Source organism: Sciurus carolinensis, chromosome 6 (assembly GCF_902686445.1).
Source record: "Sciurus carolinensis chromosome 6, mSciCar1.2, whole genome shotgun sequence".
In the NCBI taxonomy this organism is placed as follows: domain Eukaryota; kingdom Metazoa; phylum Chordata; class Mammalia; order Rodentia; family Sciuridae; genus Sciurus; species Sciurus carolinensis.
Window position 1 is genome coordinate 141259428 of NC_062218.1, and position 16953 is coordinate 141276380.

The 16953-nt window shown below is 39.6% G+C and overlaps 1 protein-coding gene and 1 pseudogene across 1 annotated transcript; one reads left to right on the forward strand and one right to left on the reverse strand.

Annotated features, from left to right (window-relative positions):
- Positions 1-3821: 3821 nt before the first annotated feature.
- Positions 3822-16189, forward strand: LOC124987367 (neuromedin-U receptor 2-like). The gene is given in 4 exon segments (XM_047556578.1): positions 3822-4520; positions 12537-12618; positions 13157-13282; positions 15912-16189. Coding segments are annotated over 4 exon segments (1146 nt in total). The 5' UTR covers positions 3822-3824; the 3' UTR covers positions 16154-16189.
- LOC124987368 (mitochondrial nicotinamide adenine dinucleotide transporter SLC25A51-like) lies at positions 7124-7983 on the reverse strand (annotated as a pseudogene).
- Positions 16190-16953: the final 764 nt, after the last annotated feature.

The window sequence follows — 16953 nt, forward strand, 5'->3', positions numbered from 1 at the left end:
TCAAACTTATTAGTGTGAGGGCTCCAGTTCTGAATCTTCAATGGTTGTTCTATGTTTGCAGTCACTTAATGCTATTCAACAGATTTTCCTATCTCTGATTTCTTTTTATTTTTTTTTCCTTTTTAAACCAGGGATTGAATTTAGGGGTGCTTAACCACTGACCCATGTCCCCAGCCTTTTTTATTATTTTGAGACTAGGTCTCTCTAAGTTGCTAAGGCTGGTCGCAGACTTGTGATCCTCCTGCCTCAGCCTCCTGAATTGCTAGGATTACAGGCATGCACTGCCTGCAGCTTGAATCAGATCTAAATCCCCTCCGTTTAAATTATATGGTGTAAGAGTGGATATGATCTGGTCCCTGCCAATTCCTTCAATCTAATTATTCATAATCTTCTCACCACTTATGAAGTTCCAGTTATCCAGGTCTTCTTGGTGTTTCTAAATCATGACTTCTTTCTACCTCAGGACATTTGCAGTTGATATTCCTTTTATTGGGAATGTACTTTAACTTTTACAGTTGACTTTTTAATTGGTGCATATTAATTACACAAAATAGTATCATTGTGGCATATTCGTAATTTAATGAGTTTCAGTTCCTACCTTCCATGTATGAGAAAAAACATGCCACACTTATATTTGAGTCTAGCTTATTTTGTTTAACATGATCTCTGGTTACATATTTTTATACAAATGACAAAATTTCATTCTTCATGACTGAATGAAAGTCTGTTATGTATATATACCAAACATTTATCCATTCATCTGTTGATGAACACTTAGGCTGATTGCTTAACTTGGTTTTTGTAAATTGTGCTGCTATAAACATGGGTATGCATGTATTTCCAAACCATGCTGACTTTTATTCTTTTGGATAAATATCAGGGAGTGATATAACTGGATTACATGATATGATCATTTTTGTTTTGTTTTTTAAGGAATATCCAAAATGATTTTCATAGTGGTTGCACTAACTAGTATACATTCCCTCTAACAGTGTGTTAGAGGTCCCCTCCCACATTCTGGCCAATATTTATTGCTGTATTCTTGATAATTGTCATTTGGACTAGAGAGAGATGGAATTTCATGGTAGTTTTTGATTTGCGATCCCTGATGGCTAAAGATCTTGAACTTTTTTTTATATAATTGTTGACCATTTGAACTTCTATGGAGAAGCATCTGTTTAGTTCATGTGCCTGTTTTCTGAATGGGTTATTTATTTGGTGTTGAGTTTTTCAGTTCTTCATGCAGTTGGAATATAACTTCTCCCTCAGTAGAGTAGCTGGAAAGAATTTCTCTTGTTTTGTCTCTTCACACTGTTATTTTCTTTGTTATGGAAAAGATTTTTAATTTGATAGAATTCATTTATTAATTATTATTTTTACTTCCCAAGATATAGGATTTCTATTCAGGAAGCTGTTGCCTGGACCTGTATTTTGGAGTGTTTCCCCTATGTCTTCTTCTATGAGTTATGTATTTTCTGGTCTTATATCTGGGTCTTTGATTCATTTAGAGTTGACTTACATGCAGAGAGAAAGATGGGAGTCTAGTTTCAGCCCTCTACATATGGTGGTCCAGTTTTCCCACTACCATTTTTAAAGAGGATGTCTTTTCTCCAATGTATGTTTTTGGCACATTCACTGAGAATCAGGTGACTGTGAGAGTTCATCTTTGAAACTTCTATTCTAATCCTTTGATATTTGTGCCTGTTTTTATGCCAGCATCATACTGTCTTTGTTACTATGGCTCTGTGGTGTAATTTGGGAAAAACTAAAACCATTTCCTTCAAAGTCAGAAACAGGAGAAGGATGTTCAATTTCACCACTCTAATATAGTACTTGAATTTTTTTGTAATGGGTATTTAACCCAGGAGTCTTAACCACTGAGCCACATCCTCAACATTTTTTAATTTTTATTTTGAGATATGGTCTTGCTAAATTGCTCAGGGCCTCACTAATTTGCTGAGCCTGGTCTCCAACTTGTGACCGTCCTGCCTCCCCGGCTGCTGGGATTACAGGCACGAGTCACCAAACATGGCATAGTACATAAAATTTTAGCAAAAGCATTTCGTTGGGAAATTAAAATAAAAGGGATATGAATAGGAAAGAAAGAAGTCAAAGCCTATTTGTAGGTGATATGATCCTATACTTAGAAGATCCTAGAGGCTCCCCTAGAAGAACATAGATATGATAAATGAATTAATCAAAGTGACAGGATACAAACTTAACATACAATAATCAATCACTTCTGTATACCAACAATGAATCCACTAAGAAAAAATATTAGGAAAATAATTCCATTCACAATAGCTTAAAAAAAAAAAACACCTAGGAATATGTCTATGCAAGGTAAAAAAAATCTTTACAAGGAAATTACAGAATGCTGAAAAAAGAAACAGAAGTAGACACTATGGAAACAACTTCCATGTTCATGGGCATGCAGAATTAATATTAAAATGTTCATATTAAGAAGGGAGCTACAGATTCAATGTGATCTGGATCAAACCACCAATGACATTCCTCAGAGAACTAGAAAAAAAGTCTTAAATTTTGTATGGAAAGACCCAGAATAGACAAGGCAATTCTGAGCATAAAGAGCAATGCTGGAGGTATCATAATACTCAATTTCAAATTGATTTATTTTTCATGCTTTTGACCTCAGCCCAAAGTGTAATATTGCAACAAATTTGTTTATCCTTGATTGTTTTAAATTTTTTATGGTATATGTTCTAATTAATTGTACGTGACAGTAGAATGCATTTATACATTTTGATAGATCATACATATATGGAGTGTAATTTTTCATTTTTTCTGATTGTACATATTGCAGGATCACGTCGGTCATGCAGTCATACATGTACATGAGGTAATAATGTTTCACTCTACCATCATTCCTTCCCTCATATTCCTTCCCCTTCCTTCACTCCCCTCTACCTAGTATAAAGTAACTCTATTCTTCTATCCTTGATAAATAACTATTTGTCATCTGTTTTCTAAAATCATATTCATTTGTTAATTCACTTGTATTTTTAAAATTCACTATTGTAAGAGCAGATGAGCAAGGCTAGAGACCTTGCATTTCCTGTTCACTGATGATGTTTCCATGAAGCTCAAAACATTGCCCGGGGCACAGCGAAATCTCTAGTTATTTGTTGAACAAAGTAAAATTAGTGATGCAAATAAGGACATGAGACTGGGAATGTGAACGAATTTCCTATTTTTCTCTATTTCTATGACTGTATGTCACATTGACCATGCTTTCCAGAGAGCCCTGAATCTGCAATGGAAAAAGATAACTTGAGAAATCTTTTGAATGGAAAAATCTGTTGATTCCCCATTTTGTCATGTTTCACAGGTGACAAGGATCATTGGTGATTTGTATTCTGCTACTTATCACGGCACAACTTGCATTTGTATCTCCACCCAGATTCCCGAAACTTGGCAAGGTGCCCGGTGGGGACTGCTTGCCCATTCCTTATTTGTTCCAGAGTCATAGACGGTGTGCGCTATATTCCCAGCTGCTTCCAGTTCACGAAAGGATCTCTCCCTCCTCCCTCCTTCCAGCACAGGAAGCCGGCACATCTTTGGGTACAGTGTTTTCCAGGAGCTCATCAGCCAGCCGCCGGCGGAGGGGCGGGGCTTGTGTCTCCAGGGTCCTTCCTCAGTGCTCAGCAGCCTGAGCAGTCCAGGCTGGAGACTGCAGCCCTCTCTACCCCAGTCTCCTTTACCGAGCCTGGGCGCTCTGGCTTGCTTTCTCTTTCCTATCTGGCTCTGCTTTGGACCAAACCTCACACCAAGGAACGCTCAGATCTTGGATTTTACTGCCAGTGATGGAAATACTTGAAAATGCTTCTTGGATTCTGGAAGATTCATTCAAGAAGAACCTCAACGGTTCCGAGGGCTGCCTCTGTGGGTCTTGGCACAGCCACCTCTTCCTTCCCCTGTCTGTGGTGTATGCACTGATTTTTGTGGTGGGGGTGGTGGGCAATCTTCTGGCGTGCCTGCTGATTCTGCAGGACTAGACAATGAAGACACCCAAAAACTACTACCTGTTCAGCTTGGCCGTCTGTGACCTCCTGGTCCTGCTCCTGGGAATGCCAATGGAAGCCTACGAGGTGTGGAGCTACTCCCCTTTCCTACTCCGGCACCCGGGCTGCTACTTCAAGACCGCTGTCTTTGAGACGGTGTGTTTCGCCTCAGTCCTCAGCATCACTGCCGTCAGCGGGGAGCGCTACGTGGGCATCTTCTATCCCTTCCGCGCCCAGAGGAAGAGCACCCCACGGAGGGCTCGCAGGATCCTTGGCCTTATCTGGGTCTTCTCCCTCATCTTCTCCGTGCTCAGTACCATCATCTATGGCATTAGGGTCCCCCACACCCTCAATGAGACCTGGGTTCCTGGCTCTGCCACCTGTGCAGTCCTCAAGCCCATGTGGAGCTACAATTTCATCATCCAGGTCACCTCCTTCCTCTTCTACATCCTCCCCATGACGCTCATCAGTGTCCTCTACTACCTCATGGGGCTTAGGGTGAGTATCCAGGCTAACCGACTCGGCAGCATTCCTTCATTTTCAGCGGCTTATAGTTCAGAGAAAAAAAGAATTGGAAACAACTGGAAGGGAGCAAAGAGAAAAATAGGATGAGTTCAGATGGAGAATTAAAAAATTAAAGGACTTGCCTAAAATTAAATTGTAAATCCATAACCACATACCATTTCCAGTAGATAATAATTTCTTCTCTCTATACTTGTTCTCATATCTAAGTTTTTTTTTTTTTTTTTATAAGAATAAGCTGGAAAACTTACCCAGAGTTAAATCTGCTTCAGGAGGTCTGAGGTGGAGCCTCACTTTGAATAAGCACATCAGGCTATCTGGGCATGGTGGACACACTGAGGGACTCTTTCACACCCTACTGTCTCTTTCCTGTCCCCCATCTACTGCCTGTGTTGACATTTTCCTCTGTACTAACTTGGTCTGAGTATAACATGAACTATAGTTACCTATTAGTCTATGACAGACACATTAAGTCGAATACTTCCTTGTGGTTGCTTTGACTGGTTGATTAAAATAACAAAATTTTAAAAATTTATGTGTATGTGTATGTATATATCCTTAATTAGATCAACTTGATCTCCTCTTAAACAGGTGGAGTTTGAGAAATGGGGAGGTAAACAGACCACATGAGATACAATGAAAAGAAAATGTGAATAAGAGACATCTGGAACTAAGACAAGTACTAATTACTTTGAAAAATCTGTTATAATTAGTTGCTTCTTTCCTACGCTTATATCATGCAACAATTCATTCATTCCTGCCTTCATTTCTTTATTTCAATTTCTAGGACTATATTAGCTGAGAGAAGCTATGTTTGACAAGGGTAGAACTGAGTCCATATAATTCCTGGTATATTCTGTGCTCAGAAGCATGGAGGTACAAGTTTTGACTGTGATAGTGTTATACTTGTGTAAGAAGGTAGCTTGTGTAACAGTTCTAAGACCATTTAGACTCTCAGGTCCTCAGTTGACAGAATATGCTTTTAGGGAAGCCACATAGTTCTCCTGGAACGACTTTTCCATGCATAAAACAAAAGGTCACATCAGGTCATATCTAAGACCCCTTCTAACTGTAGGGAGTATGATTCCTCTAGGGAAGGAGTGTATTATGAATGAAAGGAGAACAAAATAGTCGCATACATCCTGTGCTTTAAGATAGGGCTGAATCTATGTGACAATTAATGTACTCCCATCTCAGTCCATCTTTGAGAAAGGGAATTGTCAAAACAGAGAATTCCACAGGTGAACCTTTTGAATACGTGTTGTCCCTAAGATGAACGTTAAGGTCTATGTAAGAAGAACAGATTTTGAGTGTCATGACCTCTGAGCACTGGAGTTTACTTAATCAGGCAGAGTGCTATGTCAGTTTCTTCCTGAAGGGTGGCCTTTCATTCTCAAGGTGATATGTCACCCCAAAGCAGCTCCTAGCCATCATCTTAGAACGACTTGTGCATCTCACTAAGAGGAAGAGACACCTACAAATTTTCAAATATCTTCAGTCATAAGAGAAACCCCCACCTAGAACTTATCATTTTCTCCAATACCAAGCACTTATCTGGGGTCAAATTGGGGGAAATATTTAAATTTGAACATGATAAAATTTACCCAACTATCACCTTTGCTTCATTTTGTTTCATTGTCATAAAGTCACAGCTGTTTTTTCTTAACTTTATTGAATTTTTTTTAAAATAGTTTCAAAAGAACAGGCTGTTTGAATATGAAGTATTACTACTTAAGGGGGAAAAATTCTGAAACTCTCTGCTGAGTTGGCACCAATAATTCAAAGAAACCTAGATAAAGAGTATGATCTATATGCAGTTATAACTTAACAGGATGAAATACAACAAAATATAAGTCCTCCCAGGGCTCAAGATCACATTCAGAATTAAATAAAACAAATTTTCTAAACTAGAAAGCAAAATGGGAACTTTCATTAGCTACTTGAGTCTACCATCTCTAAACAGAAAGTTTGGATGGTAACTATCCCAAGAGGCACTTATTTTCAGATCTAACATCCACAATTCACCATGAAATGCCTATACCTAATAAGCTGGTTTTCTTCTCTGTTCTGCTACTTTGTCCTGCCTTATGTATGCCTGAGTTCATTGAAGTCTACCCTTTTGCTCCTGAGAGCAGAGATATAAGAGATGGAGTAACAAAATAAACTCAAAAAGTTTCAGGGTCCTAGAACATTTTCTTTAGCTGGTCACAGTCATTTATGTCTCAATGCAGAAAATTACAGGCTGTTCTTAGAAAAAAGAATCATAATTTCGCTATTAGGTTACCCTCTGAAAAAACATCATATACACAGCCTCTACTAGGCAATTGGGTCATGATAAAAACAACAGAACAAAACAAAAAGACCTACATTTTCCTACTGAAAACTTAGTGTTTGTTGTTGCTGAGGCCTAGAGAAAATAGCTTTGCCCATTATTTACAGTCCAGACTTAGTGACATCAACTTGTATTTGAGCCAATTAGGAACAAGACCAAACTTCATTCTTAGGTTTATTTAATTGACAAGTGGCACTTCTCTAATGAAGATTTTCATATAACTTTTAACGAGAATGCATTAGTAGCGCTAAGAGATGAGGAACTCATGGTAATTCAGATGAGCACCTCTGAAAAGATTTGTCAGTTTCCTATCCTATTCTAGTCAGATTGGTTTAAAAACCTTGGGGAAAAACTAAAATTCACCAGTTTAAGACTGTGAGTTTTCACATTAATTGAAAAACCAAGAATCCCAACATGGTACCCGATCGGCATCCACAGGTAAAGTCATTGACCACATGAGCACTGTGCAGGCAGATGATCTTTCATGGGATCTTGAAAGTCAAAACAAAGGGCATTTCTTGACTCCATTACAGAAATGAATCAGCACCAAACCTTAATAATACATTCCAATTCCATGGCATTCAATGCCCGAAAGCTAAGCGTTTATGAATTTGTCATGATGCTTGTCTTGAAATAATGTTTCAACTCTTTCCAGTGGCGTGAAAAGGACTCTGTTGTCCCTGTCACTGCCACTTCCTGGGTTGTAAACTCTGGGACAGTGAGGTGCTTTGGGAGAAAGCAAGATGAGTCTTCATCCATATCAAATAAGTGCCACTACAGTTGTTTTCTGCACTAATGGGGGGAACAGATCCCATGATACAAGTTTCTAAATCCCTCCCTCCTCAAGTGAAGCATGGTATCAAGGTTTTTTTACATTTTTTTTTTTTATTATTTATTTATTTGGTACCAGTGTTGAACCCAGGAGCATTCAAACACTGAGCCACATCTCTAGCCTTTTTGTTTTTGTTTTTGTTTCAAGACAGGGTCTTGCAAGTTGCTGAGGCTAAGGCTGGCTTTGAACTTGTGATCCTCCTGCCTCAGGCTTAGAAGCTGGTGTCATGGTGGGTTTTGATTCCATACAACTGGGGCGGATAAAGAATCTTCCAATGGGAAATGTGATTGTCACATTGTTACATTGTTGATTGTGACATTGTTACGTTGTGCTGCGACGAACAAGCAATGCTTCATATCACCAACCTTTGTAAGAGAGGTGTGGTATCTTGTTTTGAAGATTGATGGTCTCTCTTCATGAACTTCTGTCACCATCATGTTACTTAAGATCTTTATTTCAACCCTCGAGATTGCCTGGCCTTTGCTTTGTATCAGTGACACCAGTTGGAGCTGGTATTGTGGGGGATGTCAGCTTATGGGCATCTTTCCCAGTTGCTTCCATTATCACTGGTTAGGTTCTGTCTTCTGGATTAAATTTGGATAACTAAATTTCCATGGGAGTGTGTGGGTGCCAGGTCCCATGCCCAGAGTCACCGACCGGCAGGACAACAGGGAACGAGCCTGTGAGCTCAGGCCAAGGTCTCTTCACCGTTTTTGTTCTGTTTTGTTTTAAATCAGGAACTGAGTGACAGAGAACAGGTTGTAAACCACCCAGTTTGCTTTCTGTGAGTAATACAACTCAAGACATCCTGTTCTCGGGAAGGATGGATGAGAGGTTACCCAGGTACCAGAGGATACCAGGAAAGGAGCCACCTGCTCGGGAAGTCACTCCCGAAAGAAGTGTCATCTGTGCCCTGGAAGCCAGGAAAGTCAGCTCTGTGCTGTGCTGGCACTTCGTCCCTTTTTGGATGTCCCTGCCGTCTACCACTTTGTCCTTTTAACTCTCAGTTATCCTCTAAGTCATACTCAGTCATCACACTTCCTCAAGGAAGCTCTCCAGATCTCCTAGTCCCTGTTGTAGGTACTCATGGCTCCTAGTAACTTTTCTTTATTACAATTTGTAATTCTGTTTTGTGGATTTCTTAATTTATTTCTCCCATAACCTCAATGAGGAGATGAGGCTAAGGGACTTCTCGTTTTCTGGGCTTCAAATTCTGTCCTTTCAAAGCACTGGAAACATTGGAAGTACCTTTTGGATCTATGAGATTTTTAAAAAAATTTCAGACACCCAGCAATTTAATATCAATAAGTTCTACATAAAACAAAGCACTAAGACTGACTCCCCAGATTTCCACATAGAAACAAAGCTGAAAGCCAGCTGGTTCTCTCTGCATGGGGACATTCTGCCCCAAATCAAAATGTGAATTGTCCTATGAACTATACAAGTTGAGTTCATGCCCTTTGAGAACTGGTGGAAAATCCAATTTTCTTCTTTCCATTCCTGCCTCCAGAGACAGGCTGATCTCATGGTGGAAGAGGTTTCCCATTTCAAGGACCCAGAGCTTCTTGTAAATACAGTCTCTACCTGTCCTTCCAAGGCACTTTGCACACAGTTTGGAGTAAAGCATGCTCAGAGTTGTGCACCTCTTCTTTCCTTACATTCCATAGAGGGAATGATAATTGAGTTCGTGAGGCCCCCTCTACTTGGATGATCTGTAGCTGTGGGTGGGGCCAGAATGCTCCTGAACTTCCCTGATAGTGACCATAGTTTTCACTCCTGTTTTTGCTGAGTTTTGAAATAAAACTTTGGGGGAATATAGAAGCAATTAATGGTTGAATACCTGCTTTGTTCTACATCTGACAAAAAAATGTAATTACTCAATGATAAAAGAGCATTTAACATTGGTGAGGCAAATTGCATTCTATTATGTAAACCACTCAAATAATCTGGAAACATTTATAACATACGTAAAATTTAATTTTCACTCTTCCTCCAGTTAACAACTTATGTCACTGTCTTCTAAGAAAGATGCAAAGTAACAATAGGCGATTATCTTTCAGTGCAAAGTACACTAGCACAGGGGCGTGTTCATAAAAAGCTATGTGAACTGTTTGCTTGATGTTTAAGAAATTTATCCCTTGGGCTGGAGATATTTCCACTGTTAATCCCAGCCAAGAAGTGAATAATAGATCTCATTTTTTTTCATTATTAATAACGGAATAACTATCTTATAACAACTATAACTTTTAAGATCAAGAAATAATAAAAAGATTAATTGCACACTGCTAAAGGTTGTAGTCTGATGTGCTATTTTAACCTTGAAATTATTTTTCTTCTCAGTGCATCTGGCTGCTACTTTGCATCACGATAGCAGTGCTTTTCAGTGAGTGATAGCAGGAGAAAGAATTTCTAGAAAGAACCCACTAATACACATGAATGACTCACCTATGCAAATAAATAATTTTATTTAAAAAAAATTCAGTCTTCATTATGTATTTTGAGTGAGCTTGGAACAACAACCAGAATCACAATGATAGCCATTAGATGTCACTAGCTGAGTGTCACGTGCCAGGCACTGAGATATGCACTCTACAAGTATTATTTTACTAGTGTATTAAGAGCATCCTACCACCTTCAGTTTCCTCTTCTATTCCTCAGTTGCTGCACAGCAATTCCCTTGTTTCTTTTTAAGTTCTCGGGAACTTTGAAGGGTCCCATCTTATAGGACTTTTAATCCCTCACTTTATGAAAACATAGGCACATGCATAGAACCTCAGCACAGTCACAAGACAGATGACAGGCTTGTTAGCCATCCAGGCAGACGCTTAGCCCTGTGGTGTCTTGAGAGCTATCTGACTTCAGCAGCTGATACCTTTGTTAGGGAGACAGAATATGGATTTGTTGAACCTTAGAGGCAATTTTTAATGACTTATCTTATTTTAAATACTTCTGCTAAAATATTCCCTTTAAATGTCATCTAGCCCAGGAAGCTCATAGCTTCTTACAGCCCTGTTCCTTTAGTGCACATAATCGTACCAACTTCTTATTTGCCTTGAGTACGAATCTATCTAGTTATAAGTCAGACTAATCCTAATTTAGTCATGAGATGACATAGGATAATTGGGTATTTTCTTCCACTGGATGGCCTTGGATGGCCTTATTTAATCAGTCAGGACGGTTGTATTGCTACACAGGAAACCTGTACAGAGTTTGGCAAAACGCAAAGGAGTCAGAGACCTAAAAAGTCCTTATGTAGATCTGGCCTTTGGCAAAAATTAATCCAGTAAAACAGAGAACATGTAAGACCTAGCTTGTTTCTCTTTCTTCACTCTTCTTTCTGTGGTGTTGCTTTTAACCTTTGACTCTACACAGCAACCCACTGGTAGCTCCAAGCTCTCTTCTCATGACAAATAAAAGGTAGCTGTTGTAATTTCAGACCTCGCGTGCAGAGAAAAAGGGCTCTCTCCTGCAGCCTGATAGAAAGAGAAATCAAATTTCCATTTCCAGAAGTATAAGCAAATAGGTAAAATGTTGCTGGACCCAATTATTAAGTCACTATAACTAGAGACTAAGACAATCTGAGAGCCTTGGTTACTAAAGGACAATTCCTGGAGCCTGAGTTGGGTTCATTCCCAACCAAACTAATGACTGGGAATGGGGAAGAAGAACCAGTAAAGTACCATAGGATGCTACTGGTAAAAGAAGGAAATAAATTCTACGGAATTGGTAGGTAAGTAGATACTATATTAACTTCCATACATTTGATTGTATTTTATCATGAATCCTTAACATTTCCATTTTCTTGCTCAAATCCTCAGAAATCAAAATTAACACAAATGAGAAAGAAAAAAAAAATCACAACTAGAACAACAATAAAGATTTTCCATGCTACAGGAGTCAGGAGGAAGGAGAACCCAATGGGCTAAGGTAGATACCAAAGTCTTCCAGGAAGAGGTGGAATGTGAACTGGGCAAGAAAGTTTGATGTATAGGCAGTGGTGATAACTGAAATTTTCAGAGGTTGAATCCAATTAGGATGAATACATTTTATCACCTAAACTCAGAAAAACATGCATTTTTTTTACTGTCATGTACAACTAATTAGAACAAATAAAATTTAAAAAATTGAAAGAGACAACAGCAACAACAAATTATTTTGTCAATATTGTGCCAGACAATTCACTGATGAGGGTTTGGGGAAGGCATTTAATGAAACACCATTCTCCCTTGGCTGGGATGGGGTGGAAGATGTGGGTATAGACAGTGGGGAGGGATAGTACCCCATACCCCTTGAAGAATCCTAATTCCCATTAGCATATCAAAGACTCTGAGAGACCCACGATGGAACCTATAACCTTCAGGAGGCAGGAAGAGTGCCTGCATGTGGTTTCTACTGCCTGGCTCCCACATGCAGAGGGACTTCACTCTAATAGACATCTAATAGATGAGTAAATGAATGACTAAATGAGTGAACGGAAAAACCTAGATAACACTTTTTAACTTCAGAACTTAACACTTTTTAGGAAACACATATTAATAGACCACAGAACTACTGTTCTACAGAATTGCATATGAAAAATGGTTGTATTGCCACGAGGGAACCCTCTACACTGTGCAGCAAAACACAAAGGAGCATCTATCCAGTCAAGTTCAATGACCTGGATCAAATTCTGCTTCTAACTCACTGTTAAACCTATAACATGTTCTTACATTTCCCCAAAGGATTTATTTGATTTTTCAAAATGAGCATTAGAATGATACTTTTCAGATTTTAAAGAAGAAAAAAAAATGTTTCCTGTTCTTACCATCTCTCTCCATTTCCCTTTCAGCTGAAGAAAACCAAATTCCTTGAGGCAGATAAAATGACTAGAGTTATCCAAAGACCCTCCAGAAAAAGATCCAGGATGCTCTGTAAGTTCTCACTTTGTTTTGTACTAGTTCATGAGAGTTACTGACAAGAGAGATATTTATCATATACTTTCCAAATCAAAAGTGAAGGTTCAAAAGAAGTGAATCCTCAAGGCAAATTACATACAGAACATATGTGGTAACTATGTGGCATTTAGGACTAAAAAAGCCCCATGAAGTCACTGATGTTGGGTTTTTTGTTGTTGTTTGTTTGTTTGGTTGGTTGGTTGGTTGTTTTGGTCCTGGCTCTTGGAGAGTACCAGGTATTGAACTCAGGGACACTGGACCACTGAGCTACATCCCCAGCCCTATTTTGTATTTTATTTAGAGACAGAGTCTCACTGAGTTGCTTAGTGCCTTACTTTTGCTGAGCTGGCTTTGAATTTTCTATGCAGGGGCTCCTTGGGATCTGTCTGCTTGTAAGGACTGCAGGTTAACCAAAGTGGAGAGAAAAACTTCTAGAAGGAATGCATGACTTGGTGAGAAACCTATACTATCCTTGTCTATTCTGCCTTTTGCTCTAGCATTTATTTTCTTTCAGTTGTCTTGTTCTTAGCATTTGCCATCTGTTGGACCCCAATCCATGTTCATCGCCTCTTCTTCAGCTTTGTGGAGGAGTGGACCGAGTCCCTGGCTGCCATGTTCAACCTCATGCATGTCGTGTCAGGTAAAGACTTAGCTGTTTTGCCTGTGTGACCAGAGCCTGGGCAACTGCAGATTTTCCTACTTCTTGCTTAGCTGCCAGAATAAAGCAAAATATCAGGGGGATCTGCCCTCCTGGAGTGAAGACACTTGGTTTGAATTTTATGCAAAGATTGATTAGACATATTGTTGGTCCAAAAGAAACAGCAGTCTGTTTCCAAGGCTGCCTTATAGAATACCTGGACTCTAAGTGTGAGGGCTACAGCAGGAAAATAATTAAGGGTGCTTTCTTTAGTTTCCCCCAAGGGCCATGGGATTAAATTTGTTCTTATTTAGTAAATGCCCTGTCCCTTAATCTCCTGTGGGCTCATGAAAGCAGTCAAAGTGGGTTCCTGGGTATCAAGATATGCTGTTAGGCTCTTGTAACTCTCCTTGTCAGGGATACTTCAGAATATGGTGGAAATCGTGGTAGAAAGTCTCTTAAGAGCACCTGACTTGGCACCCCAAATGCACTTTTAATGCTGAGAGAGCTGGAGTCCCTGGCTGCCTTCATTCCAGAGTCTCTTGGCTGTAAAATGGCAATAGCCCCTGCTCTGGATACCAGAGACTGAAGGTAGGCAGCGAATCAGTGAGTATAACAGAGATTTTAGGCTACAAATGGCAGCTGTTTTTCTGTGACCAACAAAAGTTGTTAAATAGATATTATTATAAACCATTTTATAGTCAAAATTCCAGTTCTGCTAGAAGAAGAACTGGGCTCTTCAGATTATCTATAACACACAGCCAGGGAGAGAGCTCGAGATGTGTGCAGAACTAAAACAATAGCATAGAATGTACACTGAATAATGTGTGCTTTGTTTCCTTTCTGTCACTATCATTTTGTACTCAGCAGGCTGTGTGGCAAGCTTTTACCTAGACATTAGTACATTTGTGTTTTCTCATTTACTGTTCAGGCTCAAATCACAAAAATATTTATGACTCTTAGTTATTTACAGGAGTTTCCAAATAAGATGGAAAACACTAGAAGTCCACATAGGACTTGAGTAGTTGGCCACAACCTCTCCAGATGCATGGAGGCAACCTGGCCAAGATTTCCAAATTAATCTTCAATAATGACACCATCCAGTTAAGATACCATCTCTCCTCCCCTCCTTTGCAAGTGATATGAAGTCTCAAACTATTAAGCACTGCAGAAATGCCCAACTTGCCTTTCCATATTTCAAAGTATAGGATTTCCATTAGTAGAATATACACTTATCAAGCAAACTAGCTATAGAGCACATGATTCCTATACAACACAACCATTCCTGATTCTTTGTATATGCTGTGCCTTCTAATTGCAGCACCTTCTCCCTTCCTCCTCAGCCACTTCCCATTCATCTCAAGATCAGGCTGGATTCCAGCCATACCCGCTAAATGGATCATGACCATCACTCTCTTTTTGTTCAAGCCATTATGGAAATTATCATACTAGGACTCAATAGCTCATAGTTTGCTCTTAACAAATATTGTACCATAAATTATTGAACTGAGCTATGCATTTTGCCTTCACAGTACTATCCCACGTCGTTAGACAATTTACTTGTGCCTTGAAGTTCTTGGCACTCAGTAAGGAGTCAGTCAGTACTTATTTCTTGAATGAATGAACAGTCAATAGTAATGTCTCCTTTTATTTTCCTCCCTGCCCATCCTATACATACGGCATAGGGAGCACCGACTGCCATGGATCATGTTAATGAAGGTAATAGGAAGCTTGCTGACCACAGTACCCATGAGTTGCTTTGTATTCTCAACCCACCATGAATCATATCTCGACATGATGCTCCATCTTCCAGTCAGGGAAAATGAGTTAGGCTGGAATTTTTCTTTATTTGATAACTAGGAAGAAATTGAAGTGCCAGTACTTACCTAATTTTTTATTCTCCATTTTACAGTTTGGAAGAAATTGAAATACCAGTGTTCATTTAAGGTTGTAGAACAAGGCAAGACCAGGGTCATATATGATGTCCTAAGATTCCCATTCTTATACTCATATTGAATCTAGGAGAAATAATATAGGACATAGTAATTAAGAAGAGTATAGGACAAATAGGAAAGTGATTGTGTGCAAGATGCTAGTGGACAAAATAAACTGTAAGCACAATTATTCAATAAGGTATAAGAGCCATCAAGGGAAAAGGAAAGGTAGGGAGGGAGAGATGTGGGGACATTCTTCTTTAAAGAGCTTTTCAACATTATAAGGAATCTCAGCAGGGACCAAACCTTGGCAGATTTACCATTCCTCCATCACTTGCAGCTTCCAATTATAGATTTAAGTAAAATTACAATGAGAAAAATTTCGTCCTTCTTATTCTTAAACATCTTTTATTAATGTTATGGGAACATTTTCTTTATGTAGAGATCAAAGGAAGTTACTATCTCAGAGAGACCCTATGCCAGCCTAAATTTTTCCAAGACTATAGTCTCTATGTTTGATTCCTAATTGCACAGGTGTTAGATCAGCTCAGAGCATTTTGTATTCTCAGTGAATGTCTTGTGTGTATCATCACTTCCAAAAGAGCCATACCAGGGACACCAGGTCATTGTTAAATACTTGTGCTTCGCCCTCTTGTGCCTCTCACTCAGTTTCTCAACATGTCTCTCCCTTATTCCAGGTGTCTTCTTCTATCTGAGCTCAGCTATCAAGCCCATTATCTATAGCCTGGTGTCTCGCTGCTTTCAGGAATCATTTCAGAAAGTCATCTCTCCTTTCTTCAAAAGGTGGCACTCCCAGCATCACTCACGGAAGCCACCCGTCCAGCAGGACATCTTGCTGACAGATTGCCACCTTGTGAAGCTGACTGAAGACACAGGTCCCCACTCATGTCAGCCATCCACTTGCAACTCTTACCTCTGAACTTCCACCATGAAGGGAGTCTCAGAGGCACCCCATCTACAAGGCCTAGGTTCTTGGAGGTGCTGTCCTCCATGCCTCAGCTGTGCAGGAAGGGACATGCTATAATCTGTGCCTCCTCATGGGCTGAGAGGAAGACAAAATGGTTCTTAGAAAGCATGTATCAAGTTGTTTGTTACTACATATGAAACTCAGACCTGGCTCTGAGACTAAACTGCAGAGCTTCCTGATTTGTAGTCATCTCTGCACCATCCTGACTGCCTCATGTTCCTTCTCCGTTCATGAAGACATGATTGGCAAAGCTCGGATGGCTATCTTGTGAACAATTTCCACTGTGAGGAATGGTTTGTCCTGAGTCACCTACACTGAGTCAGGCTGCACTCTTATAACCCATGTCTGCTGAGAGTCCTGAAAGGAAGACATTTAGGTGTTGTTTCACTCCTCATGAGGTGAGAAGACCATATCCATGATTTCCTTGCCCCACATACCACTATTATAATTTGACTCCTTAGAGTCCTGAAGCTTTCAGATCAAGAGCTCCCTGGATGACATGGGAATGCCCTGAGAACTATTAGTCCTGGCACCACAGTCCGCAAGTCATTATCACTCATCATTGAGAATGGGGTCAGACACAAGTTCAACTTAGAGAAGATGGGATAGGGAGAGAGAGGAAGGTGAAGAGGTAGGTTGAAAAAGATATAAACTACACCAAACAAAATCTAAGTCATTTTATAATTTGATTCAAACTTGGGTTTCTAACCAGATAGAGGTATGTTCTAATGTCTTGGAACATGGACAAATTA